Raw genomic sequence first — 19183 nt, forward strand, 5'->3', positions numbered from 1 at the left:
ACGTCGGTTCTTTTTCTCTAAACTCCGCAATGCTTCGCACCTTTTTTTTTTTTTCTTTATACCGTCGAGCGATCTCTAGTATCGCACGAAGGAGGAAAGATTTGGGTGGGCAAATGCTAATTGCGCGTTGATAGTAAACAACTTAAAATCTTTAATAGACGCAGCCACTTTTTGCATTCTACTCGCCGATTCGCGATTTGCATAATCCGAGGCAATATGGTATTACAATTCCCCGACGATTCGGTAATTAACGACCGAATTAAGGCGCGCACGTCGACTTCGCGAGACGTATACATCGACTTTTGTTTACTTGCGTGTTTCACTTTGTTTTTTTGTTCTTTTTTTTTTTTGCTTCATTATTGTTACACATCCATACGCATGCTACGAATTATTTTTTAAAATTTGCTCTCTCTCTTTCTCTCGCACTTTTCCCTCTCGTTCGTTCTTCCTCATTCGTTACGTTCGTACTCTTTTTTTTTTTTCTGGATTTTCTCGCTGGTTTTTTCGTACAAAACAAAATGGCATCTTTTTGGCATTGGAAGAAAAAATACACTCTTCAACGTTTATCTCTTTCTTGATCTGCCGTTATGTTATCCCTGATCGTAACCCCCCCTTCCCTCTTTTCTTCGATTAATTAATCTCTTTGCTGATCGGATATTTCGAACTTCTTTTTTCTTCCTTATACAGAATTTCGCGCAACGACACGTCGAATTGAAGACCCACGCTTTCGCACGTCTTTTCTACCGATTTTGCCAATATTCATCGAGATATTTTATATGAGAACGAACATTCGATTTAACATTTTGATAAATTTGTCTGTAAATTGCGAAACGTGACCGTCGTTGCGTGTCAATCCTGTATTTCGGACAGTTTCGTTATTTCGCTTCTCCGTCGACTATTGTAATTACAAACACCTCTCACCTAATCATTTAATACTATTTTGGCATCGTCAAAGTGACACAATTTTTCACCCGATAAAAGAAGATTTCTTTTTCCCCCCCTTCGTTTTCATTCAGCAAGAATTAACGATTCTCGGTGTACTTATAGACGGTTTGGAAGTATCGTACAATGGTGTTTTCGGGGTACATTACGTGACTAAGTGTACAATTTTACGGAAGTCGATGTGAAACTTTTGATTTCTTCTTACGGTGTCGCGGATATTCGGGTTCCTCGTCTCGCGCCCTGGAAGGACGCCGTCGATCGATTCGTCTTCATCGTGGGGGGATGAGAAAACGTTGCGAAAAAAAAAAATAAATTTTACGAGAGCGAGACGATGCCTCGCGAGGCACCGCGACACCCGCCGGACCCGAAAGTCCTTGCGAGACGCTTCCGATTTTAATTGAAACTCTTTGTATCAAGACCACGGCGTTCATTATTTTTTTAATCATTATATTGTCACTTCCGCGGAATACGAGGAATATAACATTTTTCTGCTTTATATACTTGTCAAGATATAAAAAAAGGGGGAAAGAAAAGAAAAAGCATACCGGAGGGGAGGTCGATGCTATTCTACATTGTACTCTTGTTACCGTCCTCGCTGCCCTTATCTAAAAAATGGACCGGTGTGCCGTGCGATGTACGCGTGCATAAGCGAAAAAAGCGAGTGTCCACGCGCCTAAAAAATTATTCCGTCTCGTTTGTCGTACGCCGTTCCTATCTCGCGGAAAGAAGTGTTGTAGTTGGCGAACACAAAGAAAACAGATGCGCGCTTTTTTTTTTTTTTTTTTCCTTTCATTCGTTCTCGTACTCGGGAGGGGAATACGATGAGAAGTATATTATCTCGACTCTCCCGTGTCTATCTAGGACGGGGTGGAAGGGCAGGGAAGGTCCGATCTTTCTTAACAAACATTGTTTTTTTTTTTTTTTTTTTTTTTTTGACCGCACGAGAAAATTCCTCCTTCGTTCTGACCGTTGAGCGGACTTTACCATGATGCTGCACGAAGCATTCGAGAGACGTTAGAGCGTTGAAATAGGTAAAGTGAAAAATAAAAAGGGACACTCGATTGACTGCTTTCGTTTTTAATCCCCGCCGATTGAAATTTGTGAGGCCGTACCGAGCGACACGAACGAAAAAAAAAAAAAACCGACGTGGCGTTATTGGAGATCTTTCGCGTTTAATAGGAAAACGTCGATCGATTTGGGAAAGTTTGGGCAATCTCGGCCAGAAGCCGAGTCCGCCGGCTCACCGAAAATAGAAAAAAAAGAAAATACGATACAACACGTGTGTTCTCAAACTTAATTAATAAATATATAATATACATTAAATTAGATTACATTACTAGTTATTACTGTTGCCGATATTATTAATATTATCATTATCATTATCATTATGATTATTATTATCACTATACTATTACATGCGATAACTAATGAATGATAATATATTAATGATTCCTATAATACTCCAGTAGGCGAGGGTTGATCGCGTCTCTTGCTTCTTTCTTTTTTTTTTATTTTTTTCACTCCACCGATTCGACGGACGCTAATGCAAAAAAGAAAGGGATAAGACCTCGGACTCGGCGTAACGCGAGCCAAAAAGAATCAAAAGCACGCCCTCGTGTTCACTCCTCGTTACGAGCTAAAATATATAAATTTTCTACCTTGAAAATCGTGCTGCGCTTATTTTTAAACGGGGGGTCGCAGAAGACGGATGTCGTCGAGCGAAAGAAATAAATAAATAAGTTTTTATGGACCACCTCGGTTACTAATCCTGCTGGGAGGGTTTATACTCGACTTTCGTGCACACACCTTCCTCCGGTCGAACCTCCGCGAAAGAGGGTTTTCTCACTGCTCGCGTAACAACTTTTTCTGTTGTCGCTGAACGCGGGACGGCGGATCGTGCGGAAGCGAGAGCCGCTCTCTCGAGAAGTTTTACCGTCCTACGTGTTACCCTCGCGCGAAGCATTCACGGATTAATTCCTCCCGTTCAATTAAGCCCAATGCCATGCGAAGAGAGCATTCCTCCGCCTCCACGTGCTTGAACTCCAGACACCGCGCGTTTGCTCGACCTTCGGATAACAGTACCATGAGAACGCGCGAACGAAAAGCGTGAGAGCATGAATACGGAAGGCGTGAAATCCTGAGCCGAAACGTTATTGAATTAACACGAAAGTATGGAATGTACGTCGGCAATTTAACGCGCGTGGTTGATTACCCCGAACTTAATTCGTGTCGTGGAAACTTTGATCAGAAACGGTAGCTTGGGTGTATCGCGTTAAAGCATAGTAATCCGCCGTACCGCGAATCTGTACGAGAGGCTCTCTACGATGACAATGGGTTTGAACGAAAAATCACCGCGATGCTGACCGTGATCGGCTAGCCCGGAACTTTAAGAGTCACCAGCAGGACCCTGTTGGCGAACTTTGCATCGCTCGCAACAGGCTTAGACTAAAAAACGATTAATATATACAATAAAATCGAGGGTAGTGGAAAAGATAATAATAAAGTGCTACAGAATCTGAAATTTTCCGTTTCTACCAATTAAACAATGATTGCCTCGAGTATTAGAAGATTAAGTAAATTCTTTTTCGGAACTAATTAATCTCACGACCACTCTTTTCGTCTCGATAAAAATGATTGCAAATATTATCGCTCGTTAAAAAAAAAGAAAAATATAAAATTTACCTTTACAAAAAATTAATTCGTACAATTGATCGAATTTTATTGAATAATGCCGATTTCCGGTGCAAACGATGAGCTCTAGTATAAAGTCGCGTTATTTATAATTGCTAATTCAAATAAAAAATGATTAAACGGGGTGAAATAAGCAGTAAGGGAAGCACGTCAAGAATTGACGATGAAGACAACACCTGGCATATTCAGCATTATAACGCTGACCATTAGATATACCTCTATCTACGCGTCATATGATTGTTAGATAAATGTTTTGTACTCAGCCGACCCGGAGGGCGTATGGTTAGTATTATATCGCATGCCACTTGAATTAATCGTACATAGTACTTAGCTATGAGTACAAACACGTAAATAAATACGAGAATAAAAAGCGAAATATACAAAGGCTAGAAATCAGAGATATTACATTACATATCATTTAATTAATTTAAAGATTTGAGATCATTGTGTCGTGTGCCGTCGTCTGGATTTTTAGGATTGTGCTTGGACGTTCGTGAAAGATTGTTCAATGAATATAAAAAAAAAAGCGCTCTCGAAATTATCGGGTCTTTCTTTCGACTTCAGTAAATTTTGAATTAAATCTGAAATCCGAGCGGTCATTTAAAACCTTCGAATTCGAAAACGTTTACGATCCCTTTTTTTTAAGAGATTTAATTGTTGCGTTTGTCCAATGCCGATTAGTTTTCTCTCATTTGATAGTTTTCAAACTGTTGCTTATTGTGATTTTAATTATCTCCGCATATGAATTAATATAATACATTAATATAATTCATATATTAATATGAATTAAAATTAAAATTAAAGCAATGTTTAACGTAATTAAAATATTATACGAAATATTTCGTACATCTTGTAAATAATATTTTATTATTCACGTAACTATTTTTAATTGAATAATTAGTATTTTAAATAATTTTCATGAAAGCATAATTATTTAATTTCTTTTTTTTGTCTTTTTTTTTCTTTCTTTTTTTTCTCGTGAAGTCTCAGAAAGATTCAATAATTCGGAGATCAAGTGCAAGTTTCCCTGGGTGTCTCGAAGTGCGTATACGTTTAAATGTGCTTTTAATGCGTACGTGTGATATCGCATGATTCGTCTCATCTAGATTTCGACTAGCAGTAAGATTACAATTCTACCAACACGAAATCGTAATACGTAGCGATATTACTTAAAGTGTACAGGGTCAGAATACGAAAATCTTCGTACCAAAGTCTTCGCAAGGCGTAGCTTTCATCGGAGCTTTCCTGATACGTCAATAGCCTCGATTATTTACCATTGTCTTGATTTTTGCAGCCTCTGGCTCGATTGCAAGAGTCTCTTTCGAGTTCAACTTAGTAAAAAGTCAGTATAAAACGCGAGCCCCTTCGACAAAGGGTGACGCAGTCACCTGGCGAGGCTTCCCTCGTTACGTTTTTGTCGCTATATTTAAATCTTGCGTAAAACTCGAAATAGAAAAATGGCAGTGCAAAGAGTGTGTTTCTTGTTTTCGGAATAACTAACTATAACGATAATAACAATATAAAGCCTCTCATGGTAAAGTCGCCGCTTCGTCGTTTTATCCTTAGTCGGATTTTATATCGCGATTCTTCTTCGGAATCTCGTTTCACGAACTCTTTAGCAGATTCGATTTTTTTTTTTTTGGTGATAATTTATTTCGATACATGCTCCGGTCATCGTCGATCGAAGCTGCACCGTCCGACTTCGACTCATCCAATCGCACCGTTCTCTTGATACGGTCCAGTTATCATGCACGGATGCATCGGGAATAGCGTCGTCCAAGTCATCGTGGTGTAGGTAGGAGATCTCATCATAAACTGTGAATTCGGAACATTCGGAACGTGCGATAGCGGTGGGAGCGACGTTTTCTCGTTCGTCGTGCTGCCGGGACTTGTCGCGGTGGTGGGAGTCGATGGACTGTTCGTTGTCACAGATGCACTGCTAGTCGACGTTGTGATACCCAATTTTCGCAATCGCATTTTTTCCTCCCACTCGTCCCAGCCGTGCTTGGATCTATTTAAATTGCGATGCTGATAGAACACCAAGCTGATCCTCGTCGGATTGAGTCGATTCGGTTTTTTCAGCGCGGTAGTAGCGTGCATCTCGTGCTTCGCGCACTCGAAGAGTACGCTGCCGTGGCTTAGGGCAATCGCGACACCACCCATCTGCGGATCCTTGAAGCATTCCTCGTTCTCGGAGTAATCTGTTACTTCGCCAATCGGCTCCGCTTTCGGAGGAGGTTCTGGTAGGACTGGAAAATAAGGTGGCGGTCCATAAATATCCCATCGCGGTGCGTCCCATCTCGACCAGCTCGAATTTAAACCTTGATACGTCGGATTCAGACCTTGATACGGATATTGAGACGAGTGAAAGCAACCTTCGCGCTTTGGCTGTTGATAAAATTGTTCCGGCGTCTGATATGATGGCTGATGGTTATAGTTGTAGCCTTCCCACGAATTCGTATAAGGTTTCTCGAACACTGGATAAGTCGGGTATCCGTACTGAGAAGGAAATGCATGGTGACTTAAACTCGACACGGCATGAAAATCTTGTTTTATATCTTCGGACCATGCGAGAGAATTCGAATTAGAATTCGATACCTCTTGCTTGTCGTAGAATCCTTCTCGCATTTTATCCTCCGTGCATATATCTTTTAATGGATTAGATATGCAATTATTTTGGCCCATGTTATTATTCGAAGCGTCTGCAAAAATAGGTTTAGAGTCTGGAGGTTTTAAAAACGTTCTGGCTAAAGGATTCGGATATGCATTAGACTCTGCGGATAGATTTTGATTAGATATCGTTCGCGAGGGCGGTCTTCCTTTTGGCACTCGAAATGGCGATGGTTCAGACGACGTTTCCCAAGCAGCAACTTTTGTTTGATCTGATTTTGTTAATTTACCGACCCAGATTTTTTTGTCGGCCATTTGATCATATTGCTGTGGATTTTTAATTTGATTGTGACACCACGAATTCGCAACATTCCAATTTTGCGGACATGAAACGTGATCGGAAGGCGGTGACGAAAGATGATTGCCCACGAAGGATTTCGATTCCGATTGTCTTTGCGCGTGGTAAATAGATTTTCGCTGATCGTTCGACAAGTATTGTGCGTCGTTTCGCTGTTCTGGCAGATGCAAAGAATTATGTCCCAAAACATCCGAGTGCGGAGTTTCCATAGATTTATGACTACTGTTTTCCATGTAAGGAAATAAATTCGACGCGTTACCATCGCAGTATTGATTGTTGTAGCCAGAATTTATAGACGATTGCATCGATTTAGATGGCGAGAGATGGTGCATTCTATTTGAAAATGGTTGATCGACTTGTAGTTTCAAATTCGATGACGATTTCGTCGAGCTTTCAGTTTCGGCGTAATTTTGTGTGACGGCATCCGAGTATTTCTGTGGATTAAAATCTCCTGTGTATTTAGAAGATAACTTTAATTGATTACCGATGCAATCTTGCCCCATATTACGTACGTGAATTGGCGATTCATTCATCTTGGAAATATTTCGATGGGTGGCCTCCATACTTAGCGATGGATTGACAGAGCAGATTTTCGAGGGAGAACAATCGTTTTGTCCGTTGACAGAAGCGGCGTACATTCCAGAAGCCATTTGATTGTAATTTTCTACGTTCGAATGTTCCATTCTTTTCAACGGAATCATTTTTGGATCCTGAAATGTCATGGTGCAGCCTCTGGGCGACGTGTTATAAGAGGTCTCTCCTGAAATATTCATGTGCGAACGAGGCGAAATAGGATGAGTTCTAGGTGAATTTCCGTAGCATCCTTTGGCCGAATCTACTGTAGAATTAGGTAGATTCCTCGAGCCTGGTCTATGTTCTTCTTGAGAAACGGTACTTCTGGGCCTAATATCATCCAAACTGGTACTGTCTGGGTCCACTTTGATGTCCCTTTCTAAACCACCAAACGAAGAATATTCTCCCCATGGATTCAACCAGTTATTTTTACGCTGTTCAAGCCAGCCATTTCGATTCCATTGTTGCTCACCTTGATACGCTCCCCATCCTTGATACATAGATACCGGACTATCTAACACCGTCGATGATACCTGAGAGCTCTGCAGCTGCGCGTCCATTCCCTCGAACATGGGCGTCATCTCCAATGTTAGTTGCGATTGTAGCTTGGAAGAATCTGCATGTCCCGGCGAACGTCCAGAGTCGGTCATTTTTTCCGTCATAATTTTAACTGCGTCCTTTTTGCCAGTTGAAACATCAGTTTCTTCTTCTTTTCTTTTTTTACCGTGACGTCTGCATGGTTGAAGAGGCACCGATCTAACTCGAACCTCACATGGATATCTAAATTAAATAAAGAAAATATAAATACTTCGTATTCTATTTAATATTTTAAGCTGCATTCGCGCAATTTGCGAGATTATTTTTAAATACTTTTAAATACTTTAAATACTAATAATTACTTGGATAAAATCTCGAGAGCACCGGAGCGAATTTTCTTCTCTTGACCTTCTTTCGAGCCGAATTCATCTGTGTCATCCATTATGTAAAGCGGTAGCACGTGTAACTGTTCGTCTTCAGGTTTAGATAATGTTCGATGTTTTGTCAGGGTAACTACCTGAAAAAATTTAACACTGTAATATTACAAATCAAAAATGTTATAGTTCTCACAAATATATAATTCATATTTATTATATTTATGACGAGAAGGGGGACGGCACGATCACAATAATATATTGCAAATTGCATCGAATTAAGCTTAATATATACGTACCACAGTACATCCGTTATTCATGTTGTGTAGATCCCGATGGGCGTGTGCGCAAAAATCAATGCACGCCGTAACACCGGAAAAGGGCCGACCTGGTTTAAATCCTAAACGACATTCGCTCGCTTCTCGCTCGAATTGTGTTTGATTATTGAAAGCCTCTGGCGCAAGACTAAGATACAAAGGTGACAAAAGCGTCGCTAAAACATGCATTCTTTCTTCAACTTCTTGTTCCTGCAAAAAAAAAAAATTCTTTCGTTGTAATCTGTATTCAGTTTCGTAATTTGAGAATTTTTTATTGATATCGAGATATTTGATCTTACCTCTGATCGTACGGACAGTCGAAATTTTCGGACGGTTTTACTTCTGGCGTATTTGCAGCCGTTGTAGTACATTGACCAAGAGCAGCCGAAGGAAAAGCTAGCTCCGCAACTATCAGGATCGAGTCCTTGACACGCACAAGTTCGCGGCTCGTTGGTACCGCATCGTCTAGTAGTTGGAAGACCGAATCGATTTAGTTTGTGACTTAAAAGAGTATAGATACGATCCGCTTCGTGAGACGGCACTCCTTCCCACGCAACCATAGCTACAACGATCCAGGCTGTAGAACACTTGTGACCTTGACGATGTTTTACCACAGTTAAAATTTTTTCATCGATGCCGGATCGTCGGATGATCTAATAAAATGGCATCATAAAGTCGTATTAATAAAAAGAATAAACGGTACGAATAAGAAATAATTTTTTTTTTTTTTTTTTTTTTTTTTAAATTAGTTTTTACCTTATTATTTTTTTAAAAACTTACCCATTTGGCCATTGGGCATCCTTGAGTGGTTTTGCCTTCCTTGCCAGTATAAACGACCTTTTCAAATCTTATCGCGTCGCCCTTAAGGCCGGTCCTTCGTTCGAGATCATTCCGAAGATCGGGCAAGCTTGCTGCCGCACCGAGATGCGTGTAGTACGAACCAGGCTCTGGCGGACCTTGTGGTTGAATATTTTATTTACGAGCGGCTGACGTATAAACGAAAGAAAGCAATAGAAGCTGAAACATTTATGCGCTATGCGCCTAGCGATAGATTTGGTCTTGCGAGTAAAGGTTACGTTATGCACATTCGCCTCCGAATTTCGGGATTTATAACAGGTCAATTTATTGCCAATAAACATGTGAATTAGCGTGCTTAGAACTTCTTTCCGTAAGCTTCTTCGTGGTTAATGCATTTCTTCTATATTAGTGTAATATAAAATACGTAATTGTAACTTACATTTATCGGCAGGAAAGCAGTTGCAGTCCGGCACTTCGGTTCTAACATTATTTTTTAATTTGTCCAAGTGATCTTGTAACTTTGTCGTTACAGCCGTCGTGGTCGGAGTATGCGGACTTTGCGAACCTTCGTTTTTTAATTCTGTTTTTTCCGGAGAATCGGCGAGTATCTCGTCCCTTGTTTGAAGACCTTGGCAACAGCCGTCTCTTAAATGTTCGGGAGTTGGTTGTTCGGTTCCGCCTCTTCGACAACACCACGAGCCCGTTCCCGGCGATACCTTTGCGGGTCCACCGTCGCCGCGAAACTTGTAATCTTGAGCAATCTCTTGATTCTCTTCGTTCTCGACGAAGCTGGACGCATTATGAGATACGTGTGTATAATTATAATCTTCAGTATTCTCTTGTTTAATTACACGATCGGTCTCGCATTTATCTTGAGAAGAATTACGATCGTCGGCGTTTGTCGTCTTTAAAAAATCTAAATTATCGGTTTTTATCTCGTCGTTTTCGGACATCTTCTGAGATCTTTCGAAAGATGCGTTTTGAATTTGATCCATGCACAATCTCTGCTGGAACGATTTATCGTCAATTTCTTGATCTTCGGCGTCTCTTCCTTCCGTCTCCCAGGAATGCTGCTCCTTGTCTTTATCACATGACTGGCTTTTATTTTCCGAGGCGAGTTTCATAAAATTTTCGAAAGCTGTTATTCCGTTTCCCGACAATGCGGAATTATTATTATCTTTATTATTCATGTTATTATTGTGATTGTGTTCTCCTTCCGTCCATTCCCATAAGCCACCACCATCGGGCAAATTATCTACCCGAGGGTGGTGGCTATGCGATAAAAAATTACCGGTCAAGTTTTCATTAGATTGCGACATTGAAATAATATTTGATTGATTTATAAAATGATCTGTGTGCTTTTCTTGCATCTTTTCGCTGTTTTCATGCGCATCGCGCATTTGATCGTCCGTAGGATATTCTGAAGCAGATCCATTATTAGTATTAACATGCTGCGAATGCATCTGATGATGCTGATGCGTTTGCTGTTGATGCTGTTGTTGTTGCATCTGCTGCTGCTGCTGCTGCTGCTGCTGCTGTTGTTTACTCAAAATCATCGATTTTAATCGACTATTAAGATTCACTCGATTAGATTGAGCATAGACATTGCTTTCTGAATTATCTGAATTCTCCGGGAATCCATTCGGCTTGTTGTTATCCACTGCCGTTTGTTGTTGCCACGCAATTCTTTCTCCTGAGTTCTGCATATCCTGCTTCGTTGCCTGTTGCCCCCAACTCGGTTGAGTTTCCGATGCAGAACTTACAGGCGACCAAGTCATTCGACTGTCTAGTTTATTTTCTTGCGGCAATTGATTTTGCCACTGATGACTCGGAGTCCGTCTAGGACTCGGCTGCGATTCCTGCCATTGTTGCTGCGGCTGTTGACTGTTATCACTTTTCATACTATTTGGTGACCAATTCGGTTGACTAGTCGGCGTGTCAGGCCACGATATTTGATTCGATGGTGTCAATCTTGGATTCTGCTCTACTTTAGTTTGTTGCGACCATTGCTGCTGCTGCTGCTGCTGCTGCTGCTGCTGCTGCTGTTGTTGCATCTGTCCAGAAGGCGTCAATCTTGAATTCGATTGAGATCCTTGTAATTCTGGACTATTTTGTTGCCAGTTACGCTGGCCTGAAGGCGTCATTCTCGCATTTTGTTGAGTATTGCTATGCTGATGATCTGACAATTTCGGAGAGTGCTGCAACCAAGTTTGATGTTGAGATGACTGTTGGTTAGATGGCGTCAATCGTGAATTTTGTGGATCTCTTAATTTTGGACTCTGCTGTGACCAATTTCCCTGAGTTTGCTGGTTATCAGCGCTTTCGGACCACGACTGTGGCGTCTGAGGTTCCTTCACGCTTCCGGTTTCCCAGCTCATATGACTCGCTGGTCGTGGCAGTTCCTGCGATTGCATTTGAGTAGATTGTTGCTGCTCCACCTGCGACTTCATGTTGCCTTGCATAGTTTGCTGTTGCTGCTGCTGCGGCGGAGGCTTCTGCGGCTGTTGCATCGTTCCCTCTTGCCAATTCATGTTACTGTTAACACCGCTGTTCATTTTACCGCTAGTATCTGACCATACATGTCGTGGATTATTGTCGACCGACTGCTGTTGTATTTGCTGATGATGCTGCTGTGGAACCATTTGCCATTGATTTTGTGCCGATTGTTGACCCATTTCCACGTAGCCTGGATACCCGTTAGAGTTGTGTAAACTCTGTGGGTCCGGTTGAAGTGGATACCCAGGCATCTCGTTTCCCGACACGTTGGTAGCGGCGATAGTCGCGAATCCCTTTACTTGCGTATCCGCAACGGCTTGTTGTTGCTGCTGCTGTTGCGATTGCTGTTGCGGACCACCCTGCTGCTGCTGTTGCTGGCTGTCCATGTGCACCGAGCTACTACGGCTCGTCGGAGTTGTCGACGGAGGCGGCGCCATAGTCACATCCTGCAAGAAGCCCCGTTTTGCGGTGTGTAGCGTTCGTTGCAAATGCTTCATACTGTTACGCCCGGCGAACAATATGATTCTTTAGAACGGCTATCAAAATAGGGGCAAATACGAGTAAATCGTGAGAACTAAATCCGCGCGTATAACGAAGCATAAGTGAGAATAGGAATTATTTATGTAACAATCAAGGGCGTCATACTCACTTGCTGTTGATAGCCATTTACGTAATCTTGTCGTTCGTAGCCAACCGATTGATTAGCGTTAGCCGAGGGATCTACAAATTGTCCGTTCAACTGCCTCTGAGGCGTCGAAACTCCCGCCTGTCCTCCGACCGGGGTCAGCGGCGACGGCTGCCCCGTGATCGTGTACTGCCCTGTCGTTCCGGCTCGTTGAAACGCAGACTGATCCGCTGTTATAAACGTTTGCTGCTGATACGGAACTGTAAAAAAATATTCATAGAATAATAACGCGGTCTTACAAAGTTTGACGCCGAAATACATGTCGTGCTTAAGACAAGAGTTACTTATTCAACGCTAATAAGCGTCAAGTCGCGTGATTTCCGCCTAACGCCAGCGTTGAACAAGTCGACGAAAGTTCTTGCACGCCACCGTCGCGTAAAAATATTTTACGAGGGTGTTCCCACCGAAAAATATTTTTTTTTTCCACGCGACAACGAAGAATTTCGCTAAGATCGCCAGGGTGTAATTTTGCCGTTGACGTCAGAAGCCGACATATCGCAGTAAGAAATCAGATGTGATTAATAATCAGAATAATTAATAGAAAAAAAAAAAATCAGAATTATTTCTGAGATAAACGTATAATAAGCAGTTAATGTGTTTCTCTTCAGATGTATTTATAAGATAAGTCTATTAAGTCTAAAATTAACTGAGGCCGTACTTGAACAGAAATAAATTAATTAGTTGATTAATTTACGGACAGTATATCTTTTCGCAAGTATTATCCGCTTCGTATTTAAGATCGTTTGAGTTCACTCACCTGGTTGAGGGTGATAAGGTGTTGCCGCGCCGTACTGAGTATGATATCTCAGCTCTTCAAGCTGATTCGGTGCGGGAATTTGCTGAATGAATTGCTGAGGTGGCCACGGTGCCGGTGACGTTTCAACCGCAACGGCGCCGACTCCTTGGTGCCAAACCGTATTCCCAAACCCTGCTGCGGGACGGAAAGCGGCACCGGAATCGCCGTAAAATGGCATCACTCCGGGTGACTGCAAAGAAATAAACGAAACTGCCGTTTAACATTATTCGCGTCAAATCGCAATTTTTTTTTCTTTTTTTTTTAACGCGCTAGGAACCGAGGACTAAATTTCAGCGGAATCCGCAACGAAAGCTGCGATTTATCTCCCGCTTTGTTTCGGGCAGAGATATAATTCTCACATAGACATATATTACATACATTTTTTTTTTCCTTTTTTTTTTTTCCATAAAACTTGTTTCAGTGTAGAATAAATAACAACGATAATGGTAATCGTCTGGGATAAAATGACGCGCAGCGCACGTAAAAATGGAGCTGCGCGAGTTCACTTTCGTTTATTTTCGTTCGTCCGGCCGTGCTCTCGGCTTTTGCGTCCCTGTCCCGGGTTCTCTGTCAACATGATAGAACGAGAGGAGAACCGGCGAGCGCGAACGGTGCGACGGAGATGCCGTCGAAGGGGGAAAGAGAGAAAAAAAAAAAAACAGTCTCGAGGCATGGCGAGAGGCAGAGGAACCGTCCGCAGCGATGCGAGTCGAAGGAGAAAAGAGAGAGAAAGAGAAAGAAAGAGAAAGAGAGTCGACAACCTCGCAGGCAGACTGTAAAACTTTGTGCAAAACGAGAAGGGAGAGTCAGGACGATTGGTTCGTTCGTCCATTTACTGCAGCCCGATCTTTTGTCATCCGCTTCTCCGCCAGCCCCGCGAAACACGCGCGCACGTTTACGATCTCATGACGAACGACGCGCGCTTCGACTTCGGAAACGTGACGGAATATTCGGATTTGCAAGCGAGCTCGAATTTAGACCTTTCAGTCAACCGATAAGAGAGGTGATTCGTTTCACCGTTCGTCAAAATAGCTTAGCTATCGAGTTTCCGCGCGACCAACCCTTCGCCGTCGTTTGATTACGCTCCGAAACGCGTTGATACAGTCGAGGTACGCTCGCAAATAAGCACACTTCCCCCGAGAACGTTTCGAATTGTCCCAGATTTTGTCCCATGTCTGTAGGTCCAGAGAAAATTCGATAAATAATTTTCAGAATATTTCGATAAAAAAATATTTATTGAATTATTAAATTATTGATCAAACAATACAGATAATAAAAAAAGAGAGAGAGAAAGAGAGAGATACAGAAATATGATACAATTTCAGGTGCCTTGCAGTAATTTTAGTTAATTTAAATATTTTTTTTAATATTATTTAAAATGTTCACGAGATCGCAAAGACCGACACTTGTACGTCTACTGCATATATTTGTTGAATAAATGAGGTTATTTTCAAGTATCGTATAGCTATGTTTTGAAAGATAGTCTAGAGAATATCCCTCGAATAAAGTACGTGGCGAATGATAGGTAAATTGTCTAGGTTTCGTGTTAACATGTTTGTAAAAGGTGCAACAGTTTACGTGAGAAGGAAGCAAGTGCACGCCGCGCGAACCCCTAGCTGTCTGGCATTTAACGCGTTATCGCGTACAAGCTATTGAAACAAACGGTTCGTGCCGAACGTTTCGATCGTCCCAAGAGTCGTTTCTCTCTCTCTCTTTCGTTCTCGCTCTCCGACTTCTCCAAACCCTCGTAGTGGCCGTGAATCGGTGTTTGTGGTCGAGGCTGATAGTGTCGAAGAGAGCTTGGGCGCCTCGCCAAGCGTGGCACGGGGAGATTCCTCGGTATCATCCTCCTTCTCTTTCATCTTGCACACACACATACACATTCGGGCGCACGCGAGTGCGCGCGCTTTCTCTCCCTCGGGGAGAAAATCCTTCCGTTCTCGTGGCATCGTGACCTAGGGCAACCTAAGACCTCGGTGTGATAAAACGGAACGTTCTGTGACAGCACCCAAACACGACCCTCGGGAGCCAAGTTGCCCTTCCGGCGGATATTCGCGGCTAGAGAGAGAGAAAGAGAGTATGTGTGGGTGAGTTTGTCGACCCCCGGGCCACTTTTCACTTACTCCCGTTTTCCCGATCTTACCGTTGCCAGCTGCGTTCGATCACATTCACAACCGCCGGTCATAATCTATGTAACGCGACCCTCGGCCCGCCGGAATCTCCAAGAGAGAGTATTTTCACCGCGAGGGAGATCAACGGAGGTGGGGTCCGTACGCGGATGGTACAGGTGCCGCTCATCCCTCTCGCTTTCTGCGAACGATCGCGTGCAGGCGGAAACCGCATGTTACGTGGCAACGGGAACGCAATTCGCAATTCGCAATTTGCGCGCCGCCGGCCGATCGGGGCCGGCCGGCATTTCGCGGTTTCGGTTTATTGCATAATTGGACGAGCGGACGAATACGGCGCGATGTTGATTCCTTTATCGCCGCGGCATTAGCAATTATCGTGTCGAACGCGACACCGAGCCGTGTTTGCCACAGTCGGATATAGTCAACGTTTAAACGTGTGAAATGTACAATTAACACCGGGGCGTAGACATCAATGGAAATACCACGCGTATAAATGCAACGTGGGAAGGGTGACCGACACACACGGGGCGGATTATATTTTGCGGGTATCTCGCGAGCGTGCGAGTTTATCACGTTCGAAAGCAATACGTATATTACGACGATAAAATTAATAGACGAATTGCGCACGCAATTGTTGCGCGTCACGTAAAATGTATTATGCAAATTAAGGTGACCATGGCCCCGTATGGCAGCGGTCAATTAATTAACAACTATAATGGCAAAGTAACGGCATTTTGTGATCGTCTCGGCGCTGGGACTTAATTGAAGCTTTCTGTTTAATTTTTATTTTTTTTTATTTATTATTTTCTTAATTTAAGCCTGTATTTAGTTGTAATCTCCCCTCTCGTCTTCAGCGATTTAACAATAACGAGTCGTCGGACTTACGTAATTAAGATGTTTTCCTCAGCTGGAACCACTTTTGCATATGCATGAGATTACAAATGTTCCAGCACGTGAGATTGCACGCGGAAACACGTACGAAGCGCATGTGTTTCCTGCATAAACGTTTGTGCACCGTAACCATTGTTTATTTGCGAAATATTATTGCTAGGCTTTAGGAAGATACGATTCGCCTGCGACACAAATGTTTCTGTAAAGCGACGTTCCCTTTAATTGCACGCGGCGACTTTTGTGTTTCGAAAACTCGTCTATGAAACAAAAGCGACGGGAGGGAAATAAAAAAAAGTATCAAACAGCATTGATGGAAAAAGCGACAATTCCGGCAAAATTTTAAAGTCACTTCGTCTCGATAGCGACTTCCCACACGGCACAGAAAAGTTTCCTTGCGTACGCACGACGAGTCCGACGCGTATCGTCTTACGCATAAAAATTCGCGCCCATGAAACAAAGGTTAAAAAAAATTAAAATAAAAAAAAAAAAAAAAAGGGCATTACACTTTGATTGCAAGGTTACGAATTTTCATTACCGAATGCGCGATGTTGCGGCGTATAATATTTCTCTCCTCTCGACATATCGATTCGTTTATCTCATTAAAAAGTACGCACGTGGAAAGCTGTGCCGCACAGGTGAACGGCCGATGGCGCGGGCGATTCGTTTAGCGTCGCGTTACCGCCCGCAATCGCTCCGGGTATTCGCGATCGCTCGTTCTCGCGGGGGGGAAGAAAGACCGGCGAAGATGATTAAAATATTAATCATCGGCAGCCGAAGGAGATCGAGCGAATTTCCATATAGGGAGTCGTCGAGGTAATCCACCCCCGCCGTAGCCCCTGCGATGCGAGCGGCTACCCTTGCCGGCTTCTATCGTATCGTTACTCCTGCTCCACCTCTTGATACCGCTCGCTTTTCATCGCTTCTCTCTTTCTCTCCTTTCGTCCCCGGGATACGTCGCTCTCCTCTCCCCCTCTCTCCGTCTCTGTCTCTTTCTCTTTCTCTCTCGGTAGGTCGGTGGTTCCTGTTCCTGCGGGTATTGATTCGCGTTGGCGGCCGGTCACCGCCCCCGCACTCACTGTCTGCCGGTAGTCTACCCTTGCCCTCCATGTTACGCCGCTATTTCGGCAGTCGATTCCTTTGCAGCCGCGAACCAACGCGAGCGACGTCGCTCCGCGAATGTTAAAATGTCACCCCTCCCTCACGCCCCCGGCCCGAACCCGATCTGGTCATTCACGCAGGGCTGATAAAGGTCCTTTACTTTTTAACTTCTTAGCTTCGTATATCTTACGTCTTAGGCGGATACGTTTCCCGTGTTCAGCCGAGCTTCGAAATAGTATTTTTTTGCAACGGAGAATTCTTTTTACGCGATTTGACGATTTGAGCAATTTTGATAAGAAGCTTCTTTTTAATAAGGAAGATAAAAACTTACCATAGATACGACAGGTGGTGGCGGATTGCCGTTTCTGAGAGCGCCCGTTTGTTGGTTCGCCGCGGGATTGAGATTGTCTTTGGTCTGCTGCATGGGATCTGGCTGGTGTAAAGATTGTTGCGTTTGTTGTTGGTGCTGTTGCTGCAAACCACCAATACCACCCTGTGGACTGCCGAGACCAGCTGGCGCGCTATCAGGTGTGCTGACCTGCCGTGAAATCTTCCGGTAACTCTGTAACAAACGGCGTCGCGTTAATTTTGTCTGCCTCGCACACATAATAAAACTGTAATCTTCGCAAAAAAAATAAAAAAAAAATTTTTTTTAAAGAAATTTTAGTATAAATTATTACAATAAAATATTTAAATTATTGTAGATAAAAAAAATTCTGTCAACTCGCGATAAGACCGTCTCGATCCGAACGGAGTTTGATTCGAGTGCAAGATTGAATCTGTGACTGAGGTTAAGATTAATCGTGAGTGATTGAGAAAGTTAGATTCAAATCGTAGGAAGAAGGGACGGTACTAAAGCCAACTATACGGCGGCGGTGACCCTAATGCTAAAAATAACGATACGGCTTAAGTAGGCCGAGGCGGTTGAAACGGTTTCCATAGTTCAACAAGCGTCGTCGTCGTCCGAGCTGATCACGCTGTTTCTCCCTTCACGAATTTGACGTGGCCGCGACGTAGCGCCTCGTTCTTCCAGCTCGACACTGCAGAGTGTCAAAACTTCTCGAAAATGCAGCCTGACGAATTACGTCAGAAATGCATTTGTTAAGCATCGGTTTATAAATAGGCGAAGTACCGCCGAGCTGGACCTACGCTGAGCTGCTCCGCGACGAAAGTTGTTCCATTTTCTCGCGGCACATTTGTCACCCGCCGAGATGCCGCATCGGCATTTTTTAATTCTCAATAAAAAAAATTATTAAAAAAAATAAAAATACAAAGTATCAATTTGTTCTATTTTTCCATCTTCAATAGAAACGTCAGAAACAATCAATAACGACCCTGACGACGTAATCGCGGCTTGTGAATGCTTTCGTAAAAATCTCCCGCGCGCTGTAAATCCAGCGGGGATTTCATATTTTTTTTTCATAAAAATAAAGCAAGAAATAAAAAGAGCCCTTTTATGTTTTTCTGTGCAGGTATGTTGAATCAATGCCGATTGAAAAATCTCTTTATTGAATGCGCCCGGAAGGGAAAAGTCTTTTGAAACGTCGATCATCGATCAGGAAAGTGTAAGGCTTTCGCCGTCTTGGCCGACCTTTTTCAGAGGGACTGTACGGATTAGTTGGTGAGTTGATCTCATCGTCCACTTATTTTAGATCTTGTTGCGATTTGCCTCTTCGGAGGATGGGCCAATGGCCAATTATCCGGGATCATTCGTGCGTGGAATTTTCAAGATTTCGTGAAAGGGAAGAGAGGAACGATTTCTCGCTCGGGTTCGATCGACGTCGATGCATTCGTTAGTCGTCGGCGGTCGTTCAAATATTAGGATACGATTGCGAAATAGAATATCGATCAACGACGTACCCATATGTCGGGAGGTCCGCTCATAGGT

The 19183-nt window shown here is 43.1% G+C and overlaps 2 protein-coding genes across 6 annotated transcripts in view; one reads left to right on the forward strand and one right to left on the reverse strand.

Annotated features, from left to right (window-relative positions):
* LOC139111274 (endoplasmic reticulum transmembrane helix translocase) overlaps positions 1-19183 on the forward strand; it is an 80132-nt gene that overhangs the window by 4592 nt on the left and 56357 nt on the right. The window lies entirely within an intron of this gene.
* Positions 324-19183, reverse strand: part of Tet (tet methylcytosine dioxygenase-like) — a 46739-nt gene continuing 27879 nt past the window's right edge. For 2 of the 4 annotated variants that reach the window (XM_070671410.1, XM_070671414.1), the window contains 9 exons: positions 17627-17857; positions 13139-13367; positions 12346-12581; positions 9640-12142; positions 9183-9358; positions 8702-9055; positions 8385-8612; positions 8074-8228; positions 324-7954 (listed from right to left, as the gene is read on the reverse strand). In XM_070671410.1, coding sequence (XP_070527511.1) covers positions 5341-7954; positions 8074-8228; positions 8385-8612; positions 8702-9055; positions 9183-9358; positions 9640-12142; positions 12346-12581; positions 13139-13367; positions 17627-17857 — 6726 coding nt within the window. In that variant the 3' untranslated portion in view covers positions 324-5340. The remainder of the gene's footprint in view (positions 7955-8073; positions 8229-8384; positions 8613-8701; positions 9056-9182; positions 9359-9639; positions 12143-12345; positions 12582-13138; positions 13368-17626; positions 17858-19183) is intronic. The other 2 variants (XM_070671412.1, XM_070671413.1) reach the window with 2 other exon arrangements.

This window comes from Cardiocondyla obscurior, linkage group LG23 (assembly GCF_019399895.1).
Source record: "Cardiocondyla obscurior isolate alpha-2009 linkage group LG23, Cobs3.1, whole genome shotgun sequence".
NCBI classification, from domain to species: domain Eukaryota; kingdom Metazoa; phylum Arthropoda; class Insecta; order Hymenoptera; family Formicidae; genus Cardiocondyla; species Cardiocondyla obscurior.